Below are 23,459 nucleotides of genomic sequence, written 5' to 3'. Positions count from 1 at the left end.
AAATCTGAAATTAAAAATATTCAGAGCGCAACTTTGAAAGAGAGTATTATAAAATCAAAATTTCAGTGGACCTTACAAGGTGAAAAGCCGTTAAAAACTTTCTGCTGCCTAGAAAAAACAATGCAATAGCAGAAAAATCAATATATATCTTAAAAAAATGAAGAAGGTAGTGAAATTTCTGACCAAAAATGTATCCTTTATTAAATATCATCTAATTATTAGTCTCTTTATCAGCAAAATAAATGAAAGTAATAGTGAAGACTTTAATAACTATGCAAAAGGATTAAAGTTTCCAACATTAAACCAGAACGAGTCTATTTCAATCGAAGGTATCAACAGTACTAAAAATACGTCAAATAATAAAAGCAAATGCTTTTCTGGCTTCAATTCAGATTTTTATAAAATGTTCTGGAAAAGATTTGGTATCTTTGTTGTCAGATCCTTAAATAAAGCTTTAATTGTGGAAATGTATCTGTTACACAAACTCAAGGTATCATAACCTGTATCCCAAAGGGTGATAAATCTAAACTGTTTATACAAAATTGGCGCCAAATTACTCTTTTAAATACTGTTTATAAAATTTCCTCTGAATTCATAGCTAACAGATTTAAAGTATTCATGGGCAAGTTAATTCATAACGACCAGAAGGGTTTCATTAAAGGGAGATACATAGGGGAAACTACAATGGTAATTTATGACAGTATGAACTATACTGAAGAAAATGAAATCCCAGGTTTACTTTTCCTACAGGGTGGTTACCTATCAAACCTTTCCCTTATTGAAAGAGGCTGTAGACAAGGAGATCCCCGCTCATAATATATTAACATTATCTGCGCTGAAGGTTTGTCGCTTGTATTGAGAGACAACAAGAATATGAAAGGTGTAACCATTAATGGAACTGAATATAAATTGTCCCAGTTTGCAGACGATACTACAATTTTATTAGACGGTACTGAACAATCCTTAAATGAAAATCATACTGTTATACAGGATTTTTCAAATATTTCAGGTCTTAATGTAAATTTTTATAAAACAAATGTTGTATGGATTGACAAGCACAAATATAGTTGTTATACCATGTAAACAAAATGGAAACTAAATTGGAGGCATCATAGCTTAACAATGTTAGGAATACATTTTCCATGTTGACCTGTCAAAAATTGTTAAAATAAACTATGAGGAAAAATTGTCAAAATGGAAAATATTCTGAAAAACGGGAAAAGAAGAATTTTAATGCCAATTGAAAATATGTAATTGTGCAAACACTTATTATGTCATTATTCAATCAATTGTTCATATCATTGCCTATCCCACCCGATACCATTCTTAACTCAATAAGGTCTTCTAATCTTAATTTTATTTGGAACGGGCATAGTCAAATAAAGTTTTCGACAAAAGTAAAAGAGTATAGTAAAGCAGGTTTAAATATTATCAATCTGGGTGCATTTATTCTAGCATTGAAACTAACATGATCACAAACAAATCAATCCTTATGGGGAAATTGGATGGAAATCACAAAACTGTATTTCGATACATATAAGCTTTTTAATTGCCGTTATCATAATTCTTTAAATATACATGTATGTAATAATTCTTGTATTATCCGCTTTTGTAAAATCCAAATATATTGATAGGAAGTAACATTTTTTTCTTTAAGTCATGGTTCGTGGCAGGACTTCATAGTATAGTTGATATATTTTAAAATGGAATCTTTATCTCTCTTGATGAATTTAATAGAATTTACAATTTGAGTATAAATTTCAATTATTATACAGGCGTGACAAGAGCAATAGATAATTTTGTGAAAATATATTGTATATCTTGCCCTACCTAACAAATTATCAAACCTTTTTGCCCCCACTTTTACAACTTGTACTGAAAAATGAATCTGGTGCAAACAGACTATACACCGTTCTAAATAAAAATAATGAACAACAATCAGTTAAAGCAAAATAGTGTACAAAACTCTATACCATAATAAATGAAAAAGAATGGAATTGCTTATTTGAGCCACCCTTTTTAAAAAACAATCGTTTAAAGGTTCAGTGGTTCCACTATAGACTAACTCACAGGATTCTTGGAACAAATAGTCTTTTGAATAAAATGAAAATTACTGATGATCCATTATGTTCCGTTTGCAAAAAAGGACAATTTGGAACATTTATTATGGGAATGTCAGATATCTTAAGCAATAATTGACGAAAGTTTACCAGAACAAACATTTCCCTTTATTAACATGACAATCCTTCTATTTGGATATTCAATTACGTCTGCTAGAGTAATAAATTAGGTTATTTTGTTAATTAAGTTATACTTATACAAGTGTAAAATGAATAAATGCATTCCAAGCATAACAGGAGCAAAGAAATACATAAAGTACGAATATGATAAATATCAATTTCAAAAAATAATAAGAATCCTTTGAGATTGGATGGGAATTGTACAATGATATTGTTTCATAAACATATAATTCAAATTTGATGAATGATGAAGATTTTTGTAGTTTTTGAGTAAGTTACAAATATTAATTAAAGCGTACCGTAACTCAAATAAATTTGCATGTAAGACCTGTGTGTTACAAAATTTAATTAAATGCACCTACTATTGTTTATCTATGCCTTTTTCATCTGTTATTACAATGTGCACATGCTTTGTTATCTTTACACACTAGAAGGTGTAATTCCTTTTCCTTTTTTATGTGATTCTTGTATGATTTGTTCAACACACAATTACATGTAATTATACATTTTACAAGATACTGTACCTACTTATATAGTATGTCTTTCGTAACTATATATAGATATTCTATACACTACTATTATATTTAACCTTAGACATGTGTTGGATGCATTGCATGTTATATTGATTTTTTTCCTGTGTCTGATTACAAAACATTATTGTTATAATTCATATTGAATGTATATTGTCTGCATATTGTCTGCAATCTTGAAACAAAATGTGTTGAAAAACAAACAAACTTTTAGCCCCAAACTAGTTGAACATGTATATAATGCATTGTATGATTAATTTTAAATCTCGAGTGTCATCTAAAATAATGTTTGCATTGTCTGGAATTGTGAGACATGGACAATTCTTACTGTTAACATGCAAATGCTATGACTAAATAGTTTATTATAAATGTTGTGAAATATCCATACCACAAATATCTCTTTGTTACATATTATTGTTTATTGATGGATGTGTGTTTACCTATCTGTCAAAATCGAATCCGCATCTTACACCCCGATTAAACAAAAATGGTATTCTTTTTTTAACAAGAAACATATTACGTAGAGCTGCTTTCTAAGTTAAATGACACGTATGCCCACTCGAGAATGCAAGAGTTCACTTAATCACAAAATTTTATTTTCTTACGTATTTCCATTTCCATTTCATTATATTAAGTGTTACATTTTACACCGTATAATAACATAAAATGTAAACGATGTAACGTTCTCGAAGATGAGTTCAATTTTTTACTCGAATGTCCAGTTTGTAATAGTCTTAGAAACCAAAATATATACATAGATATTATTGGAATCACACAAATATGTTACAATTTATCGAACTCTTACAAACTGACAGCGCAAAAGCAATTAAATATCGTGCAACATTTATTTTTAAAGCAGCTCAATTGAGAACTGAATTGTATTATCTTTAGTTTCTCTCCATATATTAATGTTTATTTGTAGTCATTGCAATAAACGGTATATATATACACATTCTTAGAAGATTCAATTTTATTTGAATAAGATACGACTCTACAATATGCATATTATATACATACCTTAAATTAGTACGTAACTGCATACAATGTTAAACATATATATATACATGTTCAAAATAGCTTTTTATTTTCAATATGAATGTCTTTAGAGTTGCAAATTCTTTTTATTGTTAATTCTAAATTTATATTGCTAAAAATAATATATGCATATGCCTGTATGTCGTTGACCACTGTTGGCTGCATTGTGTGGTGTATGTATGTGTACTCATGGGCTTCAAGCCTAATGTATTCTAAAATAAAACCATGTTTCTTAACTACTAACATATGTTGTTTTGAATAAAAATGAATTTAAGTGTTGGGATACAGGAAATATATTCACATTATATTAATAATAGTTTAGTTAGATCTATTTCGATTTCGTTTAAAAAAAATATATAATATCCTACATTTTAGAAGTATACATTTATTGTCCATGCAGGAGTTTATTATGAAAATGTCGTCGTTGTGTTGTATGCGTGTGCTGTTTGTGGCATGTGTCAGCTTGCCTCTTAAGATATTTCTTTGACTGTTAATGTTACTTAGTAAGAATGTTTAACTGGACAATAACAAAACTATTTATTAATCGATCTTGAAACTTGGTCAAATTGTTATTCGATGCCAGTTTGAATATTGGTAACGTGCGTCCGAGGTATAGGTCACCAGGTCAAAGCTTAGATAATGCTTGTTGCCATTGGTTACATTTATGATTCGATCTTTATATATCTTGGTCTTCATGTTCATCGTGGAAATAACAAGTTTGAATTTCAATCTGAGTGCCGTGCATAAAAAATAGGTTACCTGTTCAAAGCTTAGAAAATCCTTGTTTAAAAAAATCTAGAATGAGCTTAAAGCTTGGTTAAGTGCTTCTTCAAGGTCATCAGGTAAAACCTTGTTTTCACGATATAATATTATATGCATTATTTATTACTTAATCTTGATGTAACTTAATCAAAATGTGTATATTGGCAATACGTAGGAGTAATTTTAATCATGGCTGAGATAGATCTCAATTTAACTTAATTAAGATCTAAGACGATACCATATGCTTCAAAGCATTTATATGTAACAATATAATGTCTTGTCTCGCGAACTTTAACTGTATGTACACTTATGGATTTGAGAAATTGATACACCTCACATACAGTAATATGTAAAATATATGTTGTAAAATCACGTATTTAGATGTAAATAAGCTTGTATGTTTGATTGTTGCCACAATTAATTCTCTTTTGTCAAACACCTTTTTTACATTTTGTTTCTGTTACGTTGTATGTTTATGTTTAATTTGCTGAATTGCTCGCATCGTAATATGCAGAAGTTAAAAATAGAAATATTGTATATTGTCTACCTAGATACCTGTTTAGTAATATATATGTAAAAGCACAGTTTTCACCATGCCTTTATATAAATGGATAATCTAAAATTCATCTCTTTAAACTGTAGGAGTCTCAATAACCGTAAAAACGTAGAGATGTATTTGATTTTTAAAAAGAAAAACAAGCACATATTTATTGTCTCCAAAACTGTCATTTTACTCCTGATATGAAAACTAAAATATACTCAGAATGGGACGGTGAATGTTACTTAAGTTTCGGGCAATCAAATTCAAGAGGTATTTGCATTTTGTTCAGAAAAAAACTTACAAATCACAGTAAATACAATTGAAAATGACTCACTTGGTAACTATCTTTTATTAAATTTGACATATATGACACACCAGTTTACATTATTCTCACAATACGGGCTTAATAAAGATACGCCCAACTTTTTTACAGACCAATTTTAAAAGATTACAGATTCTCAAACTGGTGATTTCATTATATGCGGAGACTTTAAATGTGTACTAGACGTTAACTTGGAGTATCAAAATTACGCAACCATTAATAATAATAAAAATGCACGAAAACACTGCAGTCTTTTATTAGAGATAATACTATAATTGATTATTTTAGATACCTTAATGGCACTACTCAACAATATACATGGAGACGATTAACACCATTGCAACAAGCTAGACTTGATTTTTTTCTTACCTCTAATGAATGTCATCAAAACTTAATCTACAATTAATTCAAGTTATAAATCAGATCATTCCATCATTGACCTAGAAATAAGTTTTGATGATATAGCACATGGAAAAGGGCTATGGAAATTCAATAATTTCCTGTTAAATGATATTACATATTTAAACTGCATCAATACTCTGATAGAAAATGTTAAAACAATATTGTAATAATATATTCCAATAAACAACATTGAACATTTTGAAAATATTGACAAAAGTACCATACAGTTTGTTATCAATGACCAGCTATTTTTAGAAACATTACTTATGGAAATAAGAGGAAAAACTATTTCTTTCTCGTCATATAAAACTAAACTCAACAAAAACCATAAATCTAATTTAATTAAAGAGATTGATATACTTCAAAAATCATTAAATGAAACTAATGCAGACCAACTTCTTGCCTTACAAAATGAATAAGAAAATGTTTGGGAAAATAAGCTTAAAGGGGCATTTATTCGTTTAAGAGCTAAATGGATCGAAGTTGGTGAAAAACCCTCTAAATACTTTTGCTCGCAGAATCAAACCATTATACAAACAAATCGATACTTTTTATTGAATAAGAAAAAGGCACTAAGTTAAATGAACAAAATGATATTTTAAATGAAGCTGTTGCATTCTATAAAACACTTTACAAAAAAATGAGAACGAAATTGAATATGATATAAAAGCTTATTTATCAAATGTGAATATACCAAAATTGAGTAAAGTTAAATCTGATTCATTAATAGGACTGCTAAATATTAAAGAAGTATCCACAACACTTAAAAATATGAAACATGACAAAAGTCCAGGCTCGGATGGATTCACTGCTGAATTCTTTAAGGTGGTTTGGAATAAATTAGGTCACTTCATAGTTAGAAGTATAAATTATGCTTTTATGATTAATTCCTTGTCAATAACACAAAAGCATGGCATTCCAAAAGAAAACAAACCGAGATGTTATTTGAAAATCCTGCGACCATTAACCTTATTAAATGTAGTATACGAACTAGCATCAGGCTCAATTGCAAATTGGTTAAAACAGTACTTGTTAGTTTCATCTCTAAAGATCAAATTGGTTTCATAAAAGGTCGATTTATTGGTGAAAACACTAGATTACTTTATGATATTTGAAATATGCTGAAGATAATAATTTACCTGGATTACTAATGACAATCGATTTTGAAAAATCACACCACAAAACTGATGAAAAATCAGGTCGGTCAAAAGCTATACAGGTCGGTCAAAAGCTATACATAGCTTATGTTATATACATGTTATTCTCATACCGACAATAAATAAATTTTGATTTGATTTGATTTGACTCGATACCTTGTCTTTTAAGTTTATAGAAACTGCCATTAGCTTTTTTTAATTTGGGGCCAATGTTTAAAAAATGGATATCTATGTTTTTGCATAATACTATGGCCTCAATACTAATAAATGGATTCTTGTCTAACACGTTCTGTATAGAGAGGGGCTGTCGTCAAGGAGACCCCATCAGTGCTTACATTTTCATTATATGTGCAAGAATTCTTGCTATTAAAATAAGGAAAAAAACAATGAAATAAAAAGCATTTCAATAAAATACGTAGAATATAAAATATCTCAATTTGCAGATGATACATCTCTACTTCTTGACGGGTCAGAATCATCCCTTAATTGTACGTTAGATGTGCTTTATGCATTTTCATGATATTCTGGACTTAACATTAACTATGAAAAAACTAATTTAATTTGGATAGATTATATGAAATATTGTACACGATCAATAAAAACCAAATACAAACTGACATGGGGAGCTACTACTTTTAAAGTTCTTGGGATTTTGTTTGATGTTAACTTAGAAAACATGATAATGATAAATTTCGAAAACAAAATTGAAAGTATAAAAAGTACAATAAGTCATTGGAACCGTAGAAATATAACACCGCTTGGAAAGATAACTATTGTCAAATCAGTGCTTCTACCTTTACTTACTCACTTATTTGTATCGCTACCCACTCCAAGAATTGACGCCATGAAAAAAATTAATCAACAATTTTTTGACTTCATTTGGGCAGGACCAAGCAAAATAAAAGCTAGTGTAATTGTTAAGAAATACAACGAAGGTGGGCTTGATATGATAGATATTTTTTCTTAGATAAACATGAAAATAACATGGTTTAAAAGATTATTGTCAGGCGAGGGTAATTGTTATACACTGGTTAAATCGATAATAGATTTCAAAACTATGTTTAATACTGGCAAAATGTATGCAGAGAAAAAATGTTTACACCTGAAAACTAAATTTTGGCTTGATGTTCTTAAAAACTATGTTTTGTATATTAAAAAGCTGCCTATAATAAGTTGTAATGATATTCTAGATATGCCTTTATTTTACAATCATAATTAAAAATTAACAACAGTCATATATATATTAAAAGTCTATATGAAATAGGTATTCGTTTTGTGAGAGATATTATGACAGGAAGAAATTGCTTAATTTCCATAGACTCTTTGGAACAAACGTAAATGTCTTATTATACCAAGGATTAATTAACAATATAAGTAAATATTTAGAACATTTTAAGGATATGTCGATTTTTGACAATAAAATTCAAGGGCCTATATTACCAACATATATAAAGAAAATAGTAAACAGCCCCAAAGAAGATAAACATATTTGTAAAATATTAATAAAAAACAATGACATTCAAGCATGTCAAACACAATGGGATTCAGAATTTCTTAATATTGACTGGAAAAACACACATGAACTCGTTTTTAACCTAACTAAAGATACATGTATTAGATGATTCCGTTGCAGAATAGTCCACAGAATCTTAGGAACAAAATCTCTTATGTTAAAAATGAGAATTGCTGCCAATAATCTATGTACTTTTTGTAATAATGAAGTAGAAAATAGTGTACACTTGTTCTGGTACTGTCCATATTCCCAAGACATTGTTAAATATGTTTTTGAAACTATTAATAGAAGAAGACCAAGTGAAAATATTGATATTTCATGTCAAGATCTAATACTTGAAATCACGACCCCAAAAATGAACGACGTAAACTTTCTGTGTCTAGAAATTAAACGGTATATTTTTCATTGTCAGAAGAAAAACAGAATTCCCTCAACTTTTGGACTTGTAAATAGCATGAAGCACAATTTTGAAATATATAAAACCTCACTTAAAACAGATGATGAATTAAGAGACTGGTCCCTTATAAAAATATGTTTAGACATCTCCCATAATGACAACACTCATCATGCATAACTCATTATTTAGATACTATAAAAATTGTTAAACCGCCAAATATTTTGTGAAGTCTGCATTTTTAATGTATTTCACATTATGAAATTCAGCACGTAATTTACCTTTGGAATCTATAATATATATTAAAGACAAAATATATACATACCTACAACAAAAGTCTTATCATATGTATAAGCAAATTGGTTGGTATAGTGCTAGAGATATTAAACCGTATTAATTGTAAAATTAATGTATGTTTCATAACTTCATGTATGCTGTACTCAAATAGCTGTACTTAAATATTCTGTAAAAACATGCTTGCATGTATGTATATTGTATTTTACGGATAGAATAGTTTATGTACCCCTCTGATACATGTTCGTAAAATACTATTTATAATATATGCATGTATGCTTGTATGTATGTTATGTATGTGTGCCTGTAATATCTTACGAAGAAAATAAAAGACGTGTTTAAAAAAAAATCAGCAATAAAAAAAATTGATCTTTTCCATTTGTGTCCAAAAACCAGGTCATCAGGTCAAATCTTAAAAAATCTTGTTACCATTTATTGACCATATATTTAACTCAATCTATATGACAGATAGTCCAAGTGTTTATCTTGACAATATATTGGCCAAATTCTAATCTGGTGACTTCCGGCTAGAACTTAGGACACCAGGTGAAATCTTTAGAAAAAATCTAACAAACTTTGGGCCATGTTATCTTACAAGTTTGATGGACTTTCATAATGTTTATCAAGGCAAAATTTAAATCTGAGTAAGTTGCGTTTTAAAAGAAGTACGTCATATAAATCTTAAAGAAACTCGTTTTGACTGTAGGGCCATATTAATAACTTAAGTATGATGAAAGTTGTTCATAATGTTTATCGATAAAAATGCATTCCATATTTGACTTTTGATTAAGCATGTTCAAAAACGTGGTCATGTCTTCAACAAACGGTGTGGGTAAACAAAGGTAAGCGCTTAAGGGAGAGTATGATCGCTAGTTACATTATTTCGAACGAACGCTTTATGTCAGGTCCAAAAGTAGATATCTTTCCTGTTACCCGACCGACGCAATTTTTGTTGCTACTACTACTACTACTACTACTTCTACTACTACTTCTACTACTACTACTACTACTACTACTACTACTACTACTACTACTACTACTACTACTACTACTACTACTACTACTACTACTACTACTGCTACTGCTACTGCTACTGCCACTACCACTACCACCACCACTACCACTACTACTACTACTACTATAACTATTACTACTTCTACTTCTACTACTATTTCTGCTACTTCTACTTCTTCTATTTATACTACTTATAAAACAACACTACTACTTGTTTGTAATAGTTTTTATATTATACTTAATAAATTCGTTTTTAATTGAATTATAAGTTAATGCAAACGCATGGCCGTGTGAATAGTTATAAGGAATTTTATTTCTTTACGTCACAGTATCCTTTTAACACTGATAATTTATCATTTTCTTCCGAGTTTTATTATAATCATCGAAATACATGTGTTAGTTTGTAGAACTACAGCCAATTTGCTATTCTCATCGGTGATGTAAATCGTGATAGCAAAACGTCGGGCGTTGTTGTTTTTTTGTGGAAAAAGTTTCACAACGTAAATGATTTGGACAGTACTCATTCAATTAATGGCTGTGCAAACCATTGTAATTGCAAGTAAGTAAATGCTTAATTTAGTTAGCCTTTTTAACCGTAAGGTTATAGTTACGCAATCTAAAATCAAGCTTTTATTTAAACTAATTGATAGTCGTTTTATATAATTGCACCCGTCGTTAATATGACTTCGTTGTTTATGTTGAAATATAACTAATCTGCGTGTTAACATTTCAGAATAATATTGAATATGATATTTTAAGTTACCCGAAGTGAATATTATAATAGACCACATGCATTTGTTTTCTTTATACAATAATGAAATATTGTATCATTACATGTATAGGGAGATTATTAATAGGACGAAATGTTTCTCATTTACTAAGTTCACGGTTTAACCCTGAATTCATTTCCAAAAACAGAATAGTATTTTCGTATAATCTGTTTTGAAAGTATTGTTTTGCCCGGAATATTTCTCAATGATTCGTAGCTATTAGGTAACGAAATCAACATTCTATTACCAGTTTCGATTAATCTAAATTTCATAGTGCTTGTGGTTGTCCATCAAAATAGGCGTAGTTACAAGGGTGATTATGAGTTTAAGCCGTCTTGACCCGAGCAGTAACACAGGTTTTCGTAAACAAGATGAATGTATTGTCTCACAACATGAACACAAATACATGAATACATAAATTGACTAAATTGCTCTGATACTCGTGGACACGTAAAGGAAAATTACACGCTCCAATCACATCAAGCGCTGCCGTTCATTCATGTGTTTCACGCATTTAGTTACATGATAGCCGAAATTCAGTGGAATACTCATGAGTCAATTATACCCTTCTTGAATAAGTAATTACCTCTACTGTAACTCGTGTATTGAGGTCGTCTTCAGAGTTAGTGTTGACAAACTATAAACGCTAATTGAATCTCTTGTCAACCGGTATAAAAAAGCATATTTTCGTCTGATCAAACATAAGTGAAATCTATTTCGTTTGTAAACAAAATCATGTTATTATGTTAACGTTTGGTGTTTGGTAGAGTATTTATTAGGAGTACAAATTATAGTCTGCCCTATTTGTCACAAAATGTCAAAGCGACTGAATTGAATAGCCGGCCTGAAAAATCAAAAGGTAGATTTTTGAAAGCTGAGTTAAGATATCCGATTTATGATTCTTATTCATTATTATGCTTAGCTCTTATAATGGTTTGGTTTAATATCGGGGTAATGTCTGGTTTTCCTAACGCGATGATAATACTCAAAAGAAAAATCATTAATTTTCAAAGTGATGCCTTTTTAAATAATTATTTTCATTGCAAATATTGTGTATTAGCGTTTTATTTATTTGCATTCATCAATAACATTGAATGCTTATCTTTCTTCTCTGTATTGATTTAGTATGATCAATCATTTAAATAATCCTTAACATTCGTTATAGACTTTGACAAAGTTTACAAGGTCACCATCACAAAATGAAATTGCAGATTTGCTTCGTAAAACAGATAAATAAATTGAAATATGTTCCTTAAAGTTTTAAACTATCCCAGGTGGTCTGCTTGGTAATTGATCTAATATATCAATGTCGCAGTGCCATATTTATTAACACTAAATGTGCCACGGATTTCAAACGTACTTCGTAGCGAATGCTACCGGTCCAACCGAATGAACACGACCATCACGTGTTTAAGCCGGATTGACTCGAGTAAGAACAGCTTAAATACATGATGGTTGTGTTCGATAGGTTTATCATATGGAGGCGACCATCGTGTGGTTTAGAAACATGCCTGGGTTTCTTAAACACACGATGGTCGCGTCCATTTGGTTTGGCTGGTAGCAGCCACCACGAATAACGTTTGAAATCCGTGGCGCATTAAGTGTTAACATAATGAATGTAAAATATGTACATGGCGGTAGGACGTCATTGCTTTGCATTAAAATCAAGGCCTTGTTCGGATACTCCAAATTAAGCCTTGCTACATGTTGCTGCATGCAGGTTTCAATTGCCACCACTTCCCCAAATGAAAATTGTTTGGGTCATTAGGATGCATTCATTTTTCTGTCCGCTTTGCGGTATAGTATCTTTATTCATTCAACTTTCCGAGCGGTAACTTTAACCAGCGTTTATATAAATGGTTTCTCATAGTCATCCTTGCTCAATACAACTTAAAAATACCCTTATCCTTGTTTACGTCAGAGCTATGGCTTATTTAAAGTGAAATATTTGTAAATTATATTTTTAAATATAATGTGCATTAGTGAGCAGTAACACCTGTTATAACGTTTTCTACTACTTATTTTTACGACCTTATGATGTTATTAATTGTGAAATAAAAGTATCTTGCAATTACCTGAACTCATATTTCAGTAACATTTAATGTTAAAATGTATTCAAATTGTAGCATTATCAAAACCAAGTATCACTGTAAAAGTGCAGTGTTTGTTAACATTGGAAGTTTCCTGCTCGGAAGATGATCATTCGTTCGGAATCTGGTTATTTTACATGCATAGAAGAAACAAAATCGCACACAATATGGCAAAAGTTTTTTATAAAGATTCGGAATGCAGCGTAGTTTACAGTTCAACTTTAAAATCTTTGAACTGCGTGTGTGTGAACGAAACAAGTGCCACCTGCAACATATCCGGTTATGATATCGTTAAAGATGGCGAAGAGTGGCATTGTTCGGAAATATCAACTGGACATCATCGTGACAGCGAAAAGGTGAATTTGAATTATCAAGGTAAGCATATAGCAACGACAATTATTTGCAGTTACATTTTAGTTTGAACGACGCTAGTCACAGAAAATCATATACTTATAAGTATCCTTTATGAAAAGAAAATTTCACTTGGAGATAAATATTTCCACGACGCGTGTGTTGCTTTGGAGTGAGGTACCTAATTATTGTGTTTTACTTGGCTTACCTTACCTTAAACACATTCATTAATCAGTCAAATCCTGTTCTGAGAAGAACGTAGTACATGTCCGAGTGAAAGTCCTATTGCTACAGAATGAATTTCATCAAAAGCGCTCATTTCTTTTTGTAATTTATTGTGACAAGGACATACGATTTACCAGACACAACAACGTTTGTGCAAACAAACCTGATACCATTTCAATGGACACATTGTTATACATTTAAAACATGCATGAGTGTACTTTGGAGCAGTGTTGCTTTTAAACATAAATAATTCGGAAGACCAGTTTTGTTATTACGAAAATAATTCGCTTTCAAAAACCATTAATCAAGTATGTTAAAATATTAGCAAATTGAATTTTAGTAAGAAAAAATTGTGTTAATAATAAGTGTATGTTAAACATTCGCTCATGCATATTTGAATTTTTGAACACGTTAACACAACACGTTTTAACACGTAAAATAATGACTGTAATGTAAAAGTTTATTTAACAATCAACGTATCAAATTAAAACATCGAGCACTGCGATAGTTTCAAGAGGAATAGTATCTTTATATGTTTCAGTTGTACATGTATTACCTAACGAATTCCGTAAAAAAGTAGCTTCAACGTATTCGATAATGTCGCAAAGCATGTTCTATCGTAAAATATCCGTATGCTTTTGTCTTACTATAAACGTATGTTTCGTTGTTTATTTTTCGACGACGTTTCAGTTATCATTTAATTTGTTTATGGCATAGATTTCAATAAATGTACAACGACAACACAAACAGCAACACAAATCATTAAACACGAAAGTATAATGACTGAAAGTTATGAGAATGAAACAAGCACAGTTACTACGACTGAAGTAAGATTTACAAAGACGACAGGTAAGACATATTTACATTGTCATATAATTATAAAATCTGATAAAGTAATATGTACATCAACTATGAAAGTAAAACTCGTTTGTTATATGCCATATTGTGAAACAAATATTTCTTCAAACTCTTCACTTGTAGTATTGTGTATGGATTGTATTTACTTGTGTATACCATTTAACAAACGCGTATATCAAGCTTCACAATTATTTCAAATTTTAATCAAATAGTACTATGTATACAAATAATCTTTTTTGTGAAAGGAACAGAAAACAGCATTACAACCGAAAACGCAACTGTCACTGAAACACACAACATAACCGCAACTGAAGAAAATGAACATAGGGAATCTCCTACGAAACATGACAGTAAGTAAATGGAATATTATTATTTAATTATTTTTGTGTTTGAATTGTTCTTAAAAAATTGAATGGGACTGTGTGCTGTCCGACGCTAACGTGACTTCCAAATAAGCACAAAATGAAAGGCGTATAAAAAAGGAAAAACAGAATATAATTAATGTATTGTCGCTTTACAGCCTTAAAGGCTCGAGCATTTTGCAAGACACATACAATGAATATTCAGAAATTTCAGAAGCATCATGGTATCAGTATGTATGATTGAACATGTGGCCATTTTTGCAAGTGCACCATACAAATCGTCATATGTATGCCACTAGTTGTGTGTATTTATAAACATGTTCGTGTTACTTTCAGTTATTCATGTATCTCTTATGATTGCCGGGTCGTTTGTTTTGTTCGACATTGGACTCGTTGTGTTTATATACAGAAAGAAACTGCTTTCCTGTTTGAGAGGTATAGAAAGTACGTTCAACTACCAGAAAGGAAATAAAAGCGATTCGATTTAATGTTAAATAACGTTTCTGCTCAATGACCGTTAAGTTTCGGTGTTTTGTTAACATACAAAGTACAATCAGCCTTTTAAATATGTTACGATTTCACTCTTGGTTTTTCTGCAAAACAATGATAAATATAAAATATTATGCTACTATGACGTTAGGAGAACGTACTTGTATCAGTCGAGTTGGGTGTGCCACAGTGTAATAGTCCATAATGGAGAGTTTGGTTTTACATAAACAGATATGGTTTTTCATATCGTGCATGTAAATACCATGTATTTTGATGGCAGCAAATCAATAGGTAAATAATAAATAGTTACATTTATTTACTGCCATTGTAATTTGAAACGTATATGCTAATGTTACGATAACATTCTTGTTAAAATACTCTTATTCCTCATATTTCCTACTTTTTAAATCAAACAGGAAAACTGGATCTTCCAATACATAACAACGCAAACATTTCCGTAACGAGCAACATAAACATGGCCGCGGTATTGAACAATGTCACGTGGTCTAACGGCACTTCATCTTCAATGGAACCGGTATCCACCCGTATCGGGTCTGGTTGGTATATATAATAGACAGTAACTAACGAAATTAAAATTATTTAATTGCTTGTCTCATTTAACATATTTCATTTGTTCTTGATTTCAATAGTCGTAAACAGCAACTAAATCGGTGTATGTAAAGTGCTTGATTGGTATGACATAATACAGATAATCTATTTAGCACAGCTGATCCAGGTGTTAATGCCGAGCATATCAAGTTATATCCAACCTATAAATCATTTTCTGGTTGAAACATGATAAAGAGCTTGTTTGTTCATCATTATTTTCATAAATTAACATAAGTGAAAAAGCTAAACACAAATGACGTCATAATAAATCATCATAACGACGTCGAGATGCTGTGGTGCTTGTATACTGTTTTCAACGGAGTCAACTACACCTTAGCTAAACGTGATGCTATTTAAGTGAAGCAGGCCTTGTCATGGAATAAAGTAGTTTCACATGCCCTGTGGAGAATATACAAAGGTTTAACGAGCAGACATTAATACATTTGTAATTCACTTACATAGAAAAGTTGTTCTTTTCAGGTCTTAATACACAACAGCAATGGTAATATTATTTAAATTATTTTAATAATGTACTTTCCTAATAAAATGTTCGCATGTTCGATTATGGATAGTTTCTTGCAAACTTGTGTATTTGCGAGAATATTCGACGTAAATGTGTTATAATTTATTTAAAATGCTTGAAATTGTTTAAAAAATATTTAGGTTTTTGCAGTAAGTAATTTATATGCTTATGCACAGTGCAAGCAATGGGGATGAACAACCAGATTTGGCTACAAAAGACTCTAATGTTGATGACCCGTTGTACAGTTATGTGAGAAACAACACGCAACTACACCACGGTATAGTTTTGAAGAAAGTCCATGAGTGTCTGCATTCTCTTCTCATGAATTGTAGTTTATGCGTTATTAAATCTCATATCATATAGTATATTATACTATTTTCATACTATTCATTCAAACTAGACGATACGTTATCTGAAGGCTTGGGCTAATATCACCATTCATCGAAATACAATGTACATGTTGTTTGAATAAGCCTCAACTTATTTGACGATCGTTTTGTGATTTTAATTGGGGAATGCGTTATGTTACGAAGTATAACGATATTTTGGTACATAACAAATTTGGTAACAGCCTTGAGCATCCAAAGTAAAATAAAACATTTGTGCCATTTTTGTGTTTTAATGAGTTTCTTTCTTTTGCAGAAGTTGACCCAAAAATTAACAGGTACTGGTTAAATGTTCAAACCCGTCTGTTATTCAGAATATTTGTCATACAAGATATGTATAGAAGACTTAATGTTCGTGAGAAACATATGCTACTCATTAGTTGTGATTGAAACCTTATTTTGAATTTAATTTTGTTCACAGTGTCATTTAAAAATTGTAATCTGGTGTTTATCACCAATAGAACATACGCATAACTGTCTTCATTGTCGATAAATGTCCTGAAATTTCGTACGGCTTTTTTACGATGACTTTATCTTAATGCGTCCTGTTTAAACATTCGCTCGTTACAAGACACGACAACACTTGAGGTATGTTTCGATGACTCATGAAAGTACTTAAATAAACGTTATTGTTATTAAAGAAGGAGGTTGACTTTGAACATAACTAAACAATTGCTGTATGTGAAACTGGATGTTCAGAAATAAAAATTAATTTCCTTAAATGTATTATGAAGCACGTAAGTTTTTATTAAGGCAAGTACTTTTTTAATGTACAAATCCTATAAAAAAAACTACAGGAACAAATTTATCATGACAACTTCTACTACTAATACTACTACTACTACAACTACTACAACCTCTTCTTTTTCTACTACTACTACTACTGCTACTATTACTACTTCTACTACTACTACTACTTCTACTTCTACTACTACTACTACTACTACTACTACTACTACTACTACTACTACTACCACTACTACTACTACTACTACTACTACTACTGCTACTACACCTACTACTACTACTACTACTACTACTACTACTACTACTACTACTACTACTACTACTACTACTACTATTACTACTACTACTTCTGCTACTACTACTACTACTACTACTACTACTACTACTACTACTACTACTACTACTACTACTACTACTACTACTACTACTACTACTACTACTACTACTACTACTACTACTACTACTACTACTACTACGTCTACTACTACGTCTACTACTACTACTACTACGTCTACTACAACTTTCACTAATATGCGACTACTAATACTGCTTACATAAACAATTAAAATTGCTATTAGTATAATTGCGCTACTAACAGTTGATCTATTTACAAGTAATCCACATCAAATCTACGAGGACCTTAGATACGACATATCAATGAATGATGACCAATTGTACAGTAGCATCGAAGATCAAAAACCTGGTGCAGGTAAACAATACATACGTGTTACTGTTTTGATAGGTCTGTTAATAAATTAACAATCTATTAACAAAGTAAGAGTGTATAAACAAATATACTAGTAGTGTTTAAACAAATAATCCTGTATTGGTTTGTTAAAATGTCATTAAATGTACACTTATTTAAAATAATATATTTATAACATGCATGTTTTATAAAGCTCAGTTTTATCATAATCTATATGAACAATAAAATGGACATTATTTTTGCGCACATATGCAAAGTGAATTCGAAAAGTGTGGACACTCCTTTTATTTACATGAAGTTTTGACAACTCTCATAATTGAAATGCTGTATTGTAAATATGGTATATGTTTTTTACGTAGGCAAGCGTATGCTGATAATATACGTTTATTTCAGGCGAGGGGGCATGTGGCTTTTCTGTTTATGGGTATGTTAATCTATAGTCATTTGTTCTTATCTTACCCAACATTTAATTTTCACACAAGGTTGGTCAATTTGTGTTTGAAAAATATAGATACGAGCACATACTTTGTTTCAATATTAGTTTTTGTATAATATAAAGTATAAGCAGTTGCTGATCTGCCTTCTAAGATAATACAAATAGTGAACAATTTCGTCTACTAACATTATTCGTTTTTATATACTTTCTGATGCAGAGAGGAACAATCATCTTCAGATCCACTTTATGATGATACTAACAACATTATTGTGCACTATACAACTGTCAAAAAAGACCGACCACTTTATAACAAAAAGTACAAAGACAACCCAATGTACGCTTGTAATGCATCAACTTTAGACAGTGAAACTTCTCGTTATAGTAAAATAAGGGAAAGCGATCTTCATGCAACTGCGAACCATTTACTGGGCTCAGTTGATGATCTGGCAAAAATGCATGGGAGCAAAGAAAATACCAATGGCGTCTACAACAGGGGAAGTCAAGATGATCCCCTTTACCTAACTGTAAACAAAAAAGATGCACCGAATATAATTAGGACACATGTCGCTCCTGTGTACTCAATGGTTAGGAAGAAACCTGAAATTGCCGAAACATCGAATGGTGCCGCTGTTTGCGATGAAAACAATGTTGACCCAGTCTATTCCGTAGTAAACAAGAAGAAAACGAGAGGTACTATCGATAAAACTAGAGTTCGATGTTTGATAATCATAGTAAATATGCCTAATTTAATACTTTACATCTTTTCAGAGCTTTTTGTTTTTAATTGGTTCTTTAATCAAGTAATTGGTGTTCACAGACGTTGCGTTGCGCTTCTTTTATACCAGTATCTAGCCATTGATTTCTAAGTGTTTATTATTAATCGTTTTAAATTTAAAAAAATTATGTGATGCTGAAAGAACATTATCAAATCTAATTGTGTTAATGCAATATGCGCGTGGTTACATGCAATTGCTTTTTCTCAGGTATGGAGACTGATCTTTGGAATCAGTAAGTAGTGAACACATTTTAAACTGTTAGCATGAATTTATATATATCACGATTTATTTAAATATAATGTTTGACTTAACTATAATCGCTATTTTATCTTACTCAATAATCGTAATGCTATTGAAATAAATGCATAAGCATGTCAATCGGTACATAGCGTCTATGTTCTAATAAATTTTCACACATGTTCTTTAAATGAAACATATCTTTATTTATATACATATTAAAATGATTGCCTTATAAAACCATAGATCATTAAATGGTTAAATTGTTGCGTTTGAAGATCTGTGCCACCGGTAGCAGCATGTGCCAACTCAGTGGTTCCACCCTATAGCAAAGTCAACAAGAACAAGAAATGTACAGCTTAGAAACCTCAGACAAGGTAATTATCATGTTATACGTGACAGCTATCGTGTGACCTATTTTAGAGTTATACATAAACGAGTATATTTAGGTTAAACTATTTTTTTGATGATGAATCGTTATAAAATGCGCCAATGATCTCAGCATGATATCAAACGCAAATAATATTAAACTATGGGTAAAACACAGTTAAACAACATAATATACCACTACCACCTTTTGTATTGTATATAATCAATATTATGACAATATTACACTTATAACACATGCATACTTTTTACAAAGATATAATACATAAGATAAAACTCTAGTGTAGGGTTATTCCTTTAACATCTTATTTTGTTTTCAGGTCTAACCACCTGTGGTGATAAGTATGTATTATAATGATGATGTAGAAGTATTCGAACGCGAAAATATTCAAATACGAAAAGTGGATCAATAAAAAAGACTTCTACGCTCGATGATTACCCTACGGTGCTGTCAAGAAAGGATCAAAGTTATAAAATACGTACTGAAATTATATGTTTTGTTAAACACATAGGGTTCATTATTTTGTTATTTTTTTTCCTTTAAATTCCTTAAAAAAACTCTAGGTGAAACCTTAACAGATTTAGTGAAATATACATTGGTATATTGATATATACACTTATGTACTAAAATGACATGTTTTGTGAAACACACAGGGTTCATTTTTATGCATAATTTTGCTTTATATTCCTTATAAAAAAACTCTAGGTGACACCTGAAAACATTTAATAAAATATACATTAGCTTTAATGATATATTCACTAATTTTATGTGTCGCCGTTTATGGAACTAAAACAATCTGAATTAAGGAGGACACATGGTGCAGACGACAAAAGCAACTGTGCTGAATTGTTTTTCAACTTATTAGTGAGCATTGTTTAAAAAAGCAGTTAGATTACTCGCACGACACCAGTTGATTCGTTCCTCGTGGTACTTGTTTTAATTTAGAATCCAAACAGGGAGGTATGCCCGCAATCATGTTCAACAGAATTACATATAATGTTTATGTTGAAATAGAAGAGATAATGAATATGATATTCACTTCGTTTGTATTTGTCCATGTTATAGTGATTTAAAATAAAACTACCGAAAACCTTATTTTTATGTTCATCCATATGTGTTTAAGTTTCACCATTTAATGTCTTCATCCGATAAACGAACTTGTCAAGATGTGTAAATATATAAAAAAAAGCATTTTTAATTCGCAAAACATTGATCAATAATAACCGGTATCACTTACACATCTTTCTGTCATTATATGTTTTCAAAGTTTACTATATGCATATGTTTTCATTCGTATTGAACGAAAATGTATTTAAAACGTGACATGTTTACTTCTATGTTGTATATATTAAGACGTTTAAGTTATGAATAAGTCTAAATAAAATGTCTGTTTTGTTCCGCTCTATTAAAATAGCGAAAATGATGTGTTAACTGCTAGGCAAATACAAACGCTTATTTCATTATAATATGAATTAAAACATGTAATAAGAATACAGTTAATCACGTTTTAACAGAAAATCGCTTTGCATGTGATATTGTTGTTTTTTTCATTTTGAATTTTTTTTATGAAAGGTGTGGATTTAAAACATATTCAAAAGTAATAAAATAAGTTTTGCTTTTTTGTCTTCATTTTTTTCTAATGCAAAACGTGTTCGGGTTTTGTTTTGTATACACTCCAAATAACAAAAGCTTTTTGTTAAAAAGTTATTTACTAAGACTTGCTGCATAATCGAGTTTATGTGTAACTATGAAGAAGTATTTTAATAAAACATGCTGCTGTGACCTTAAACAATGATCTCTCCTTATTTGAAATCGTAAGGCTCATCATTCGTTAAAACGAACCGGCATAGATATGTATATAATGCTATGTGTCCTCTTAATAATATGCTGAAGCCATGAAATTGATGGCTTCAGACCCAATACCTTTTTCCATTTGCCCCTAGTAACCCCTTTAAAATTTGCATACTCGCAAATAAAACATTCTTTAGATATAGCGGAAACAAATTGCTTGTTTAAGAACATGTAAACTTTGACATGTTGTCCTAAAAATCAATACGCGAAATTCTTCCTTGCAAAGTAAAATCACACCAATAATGTACAATCGCTGTCTAGATAATGCCCGGAAATGTTTAATAAAACGCCCAAGTTTCATTGGCATTTGACCATGTGACCGCAAAATCAATAGACGTCTTCCTGTTATCACAAGAACCAACAAACATATTTACGTGATCACATGTCCAAGCGATCTCAATACAGTTTGCAGAAACCAAATAAGCTATTGGATCTCATGTGGCATCGACTTTACATATTTCCCTAAAAATAAATATAAGTAGTACATTTTTACTAATCAAACCAGCATACCAAATAAGATGATCATTGGTCAAAGGATATCTAGATAAAAAGGCGGAAACCATTTCAATGACTCATGTGACCTTGGCTTTGTCCTCAAAAGTATTCAATTAACTTATTCACATGATCGTAAATAAAAGCGTTTTGAAGAGATTTTGCGGAATCTACTTTCCTGTGACGAGTCCATTAGACATTGTTTACCCTAACCCACTTTGCGTTTTTCTTTCCTCCCCTGATATATTTATACCAATGTAGCTAATGTAATGAATGTGTCTTGAAATAATGCGGAAACCGATAGTTTGATACAAGCTCAATTGACCTTGTGTATGGATCAGTTGACCTCGAAATTTAGAAGTTTATTTTTCCTCTGCAAAGTCCTTGCTGTTACAAACCCGTGCGACATTTGCGACATTCGACCTGTAATAAATGGTTGTTATGAAAACAAAGTGTTAGGAAATAGTTGTTTGAACTAGTAATATGTATCATGTAAGCAGACGTGAATTGAACTTTCCGAAACGTACACCCTGTGATTATGTTTTTCAAAAAATGAATGTGTGTGCTTATTCAAATGTTTACAGAAATATGATATGCTCTTTCCACGGAACACGGCGGACGGTTGGTAAACAGTTAAATTAGAACCAACAAGATAAACAGTGAATAATTAATCAAAACTTGTAAAATTTTACCGTGTAGAGGGTCCTTTAAATGGTTAAATTAAGAATCGTATAAAATGAGTTGTTGTATTATTGTAGGGTCACATTCTGCTAAACAAATCCAATAGTATATGATTTTACCATTCATAAGTATGGATACTTGTTTAATAATATAACAGCGACATTTAACATGCGTGTTTGTTATTGATTTGAATGCATATGCCCATTATTTGGTCCCTCACAAACGTTACAATATCGAGTTGGCAAAATGTCTATATACTTAAACTAAACGTTCGGCAC

General features: G+C 30.8%; 1 protein-coding gene across 6 annotated transcripts; it reads left to right on the top strand.

Moving 5' to 3' along the window:
* Window positions 1–10,591: 10,591 nt before the first annotated feature.
* On the top strand, window positions 10,592–21,252 carry LOC127867873 (uncharacterized). Of its 6 annotated transcripts, none has more exons than XM_052409381.1 (15): window positions 10,592–10,763; window positions 13,101–13,439; window positions 14,358–14,489; window positions 14,750–14,848; window positions 15,197–15,304; window positions 15,766–15,906; window positions 16,439–16,460; window positions 16,658–16,758; window positions 17,124–17,145; window positions 18,229–18,323; window positions 18,714–18,744; window positions 18,974–19,446; window positions 19,740–19,764; window positions 20,048–20,146; window positions 20,477–21,252. In XM_052409381.1, the coding sequence occupies exons 1-14, from the start codon at window positions 10,709–10,711 to the stop codon at window positions 20,130–20,132; spliced, it is 1,728 nt and encodes a 575-aa protein (XP_052265341.1). In that variant the 5' UTR covers window positions 10,592–10,708; the 3' UTR covers window positions 20,133–20,146; window positions 20,477–21,252. The 6 variants fall into 6 exon arrangements, with proteins under 6 accessions (XP_052265341.1, XP_052265342.1, XP_052265344.1 ...); XM_052409382.1 differs by having other exon boundaries at window positions 14,744–14,848; window positions 15,197–15,295; XM_052409384.1 differs by having other exon boundaries at window positions 14,744–14,848; window positions 19,139–19,446.
* The last annotated feature ends 2,207 nt before the right edge of the window (window positions 21,253–23,459 follow it).

The sequence above is a fragment of the Dreissena polymorpha genome, chromosome 2, assembly GCF_020536995.1.
Source record: "Dreissena polymorpha isolate Duluth1 chromosome 2, UMN_Dpol_1.0, whole genome shotgun sequence".
Taxonomy (NCBI): domain Eukaryota; kingdom Metazoa; phylum Mollusca; class Bivalvia; order Myida; family Dreissenidae; genus Dreissena; species Dreissena polymorpha.
This window is presented reverse-complemented; position numbering and strand designations above follow the sequence as displayed.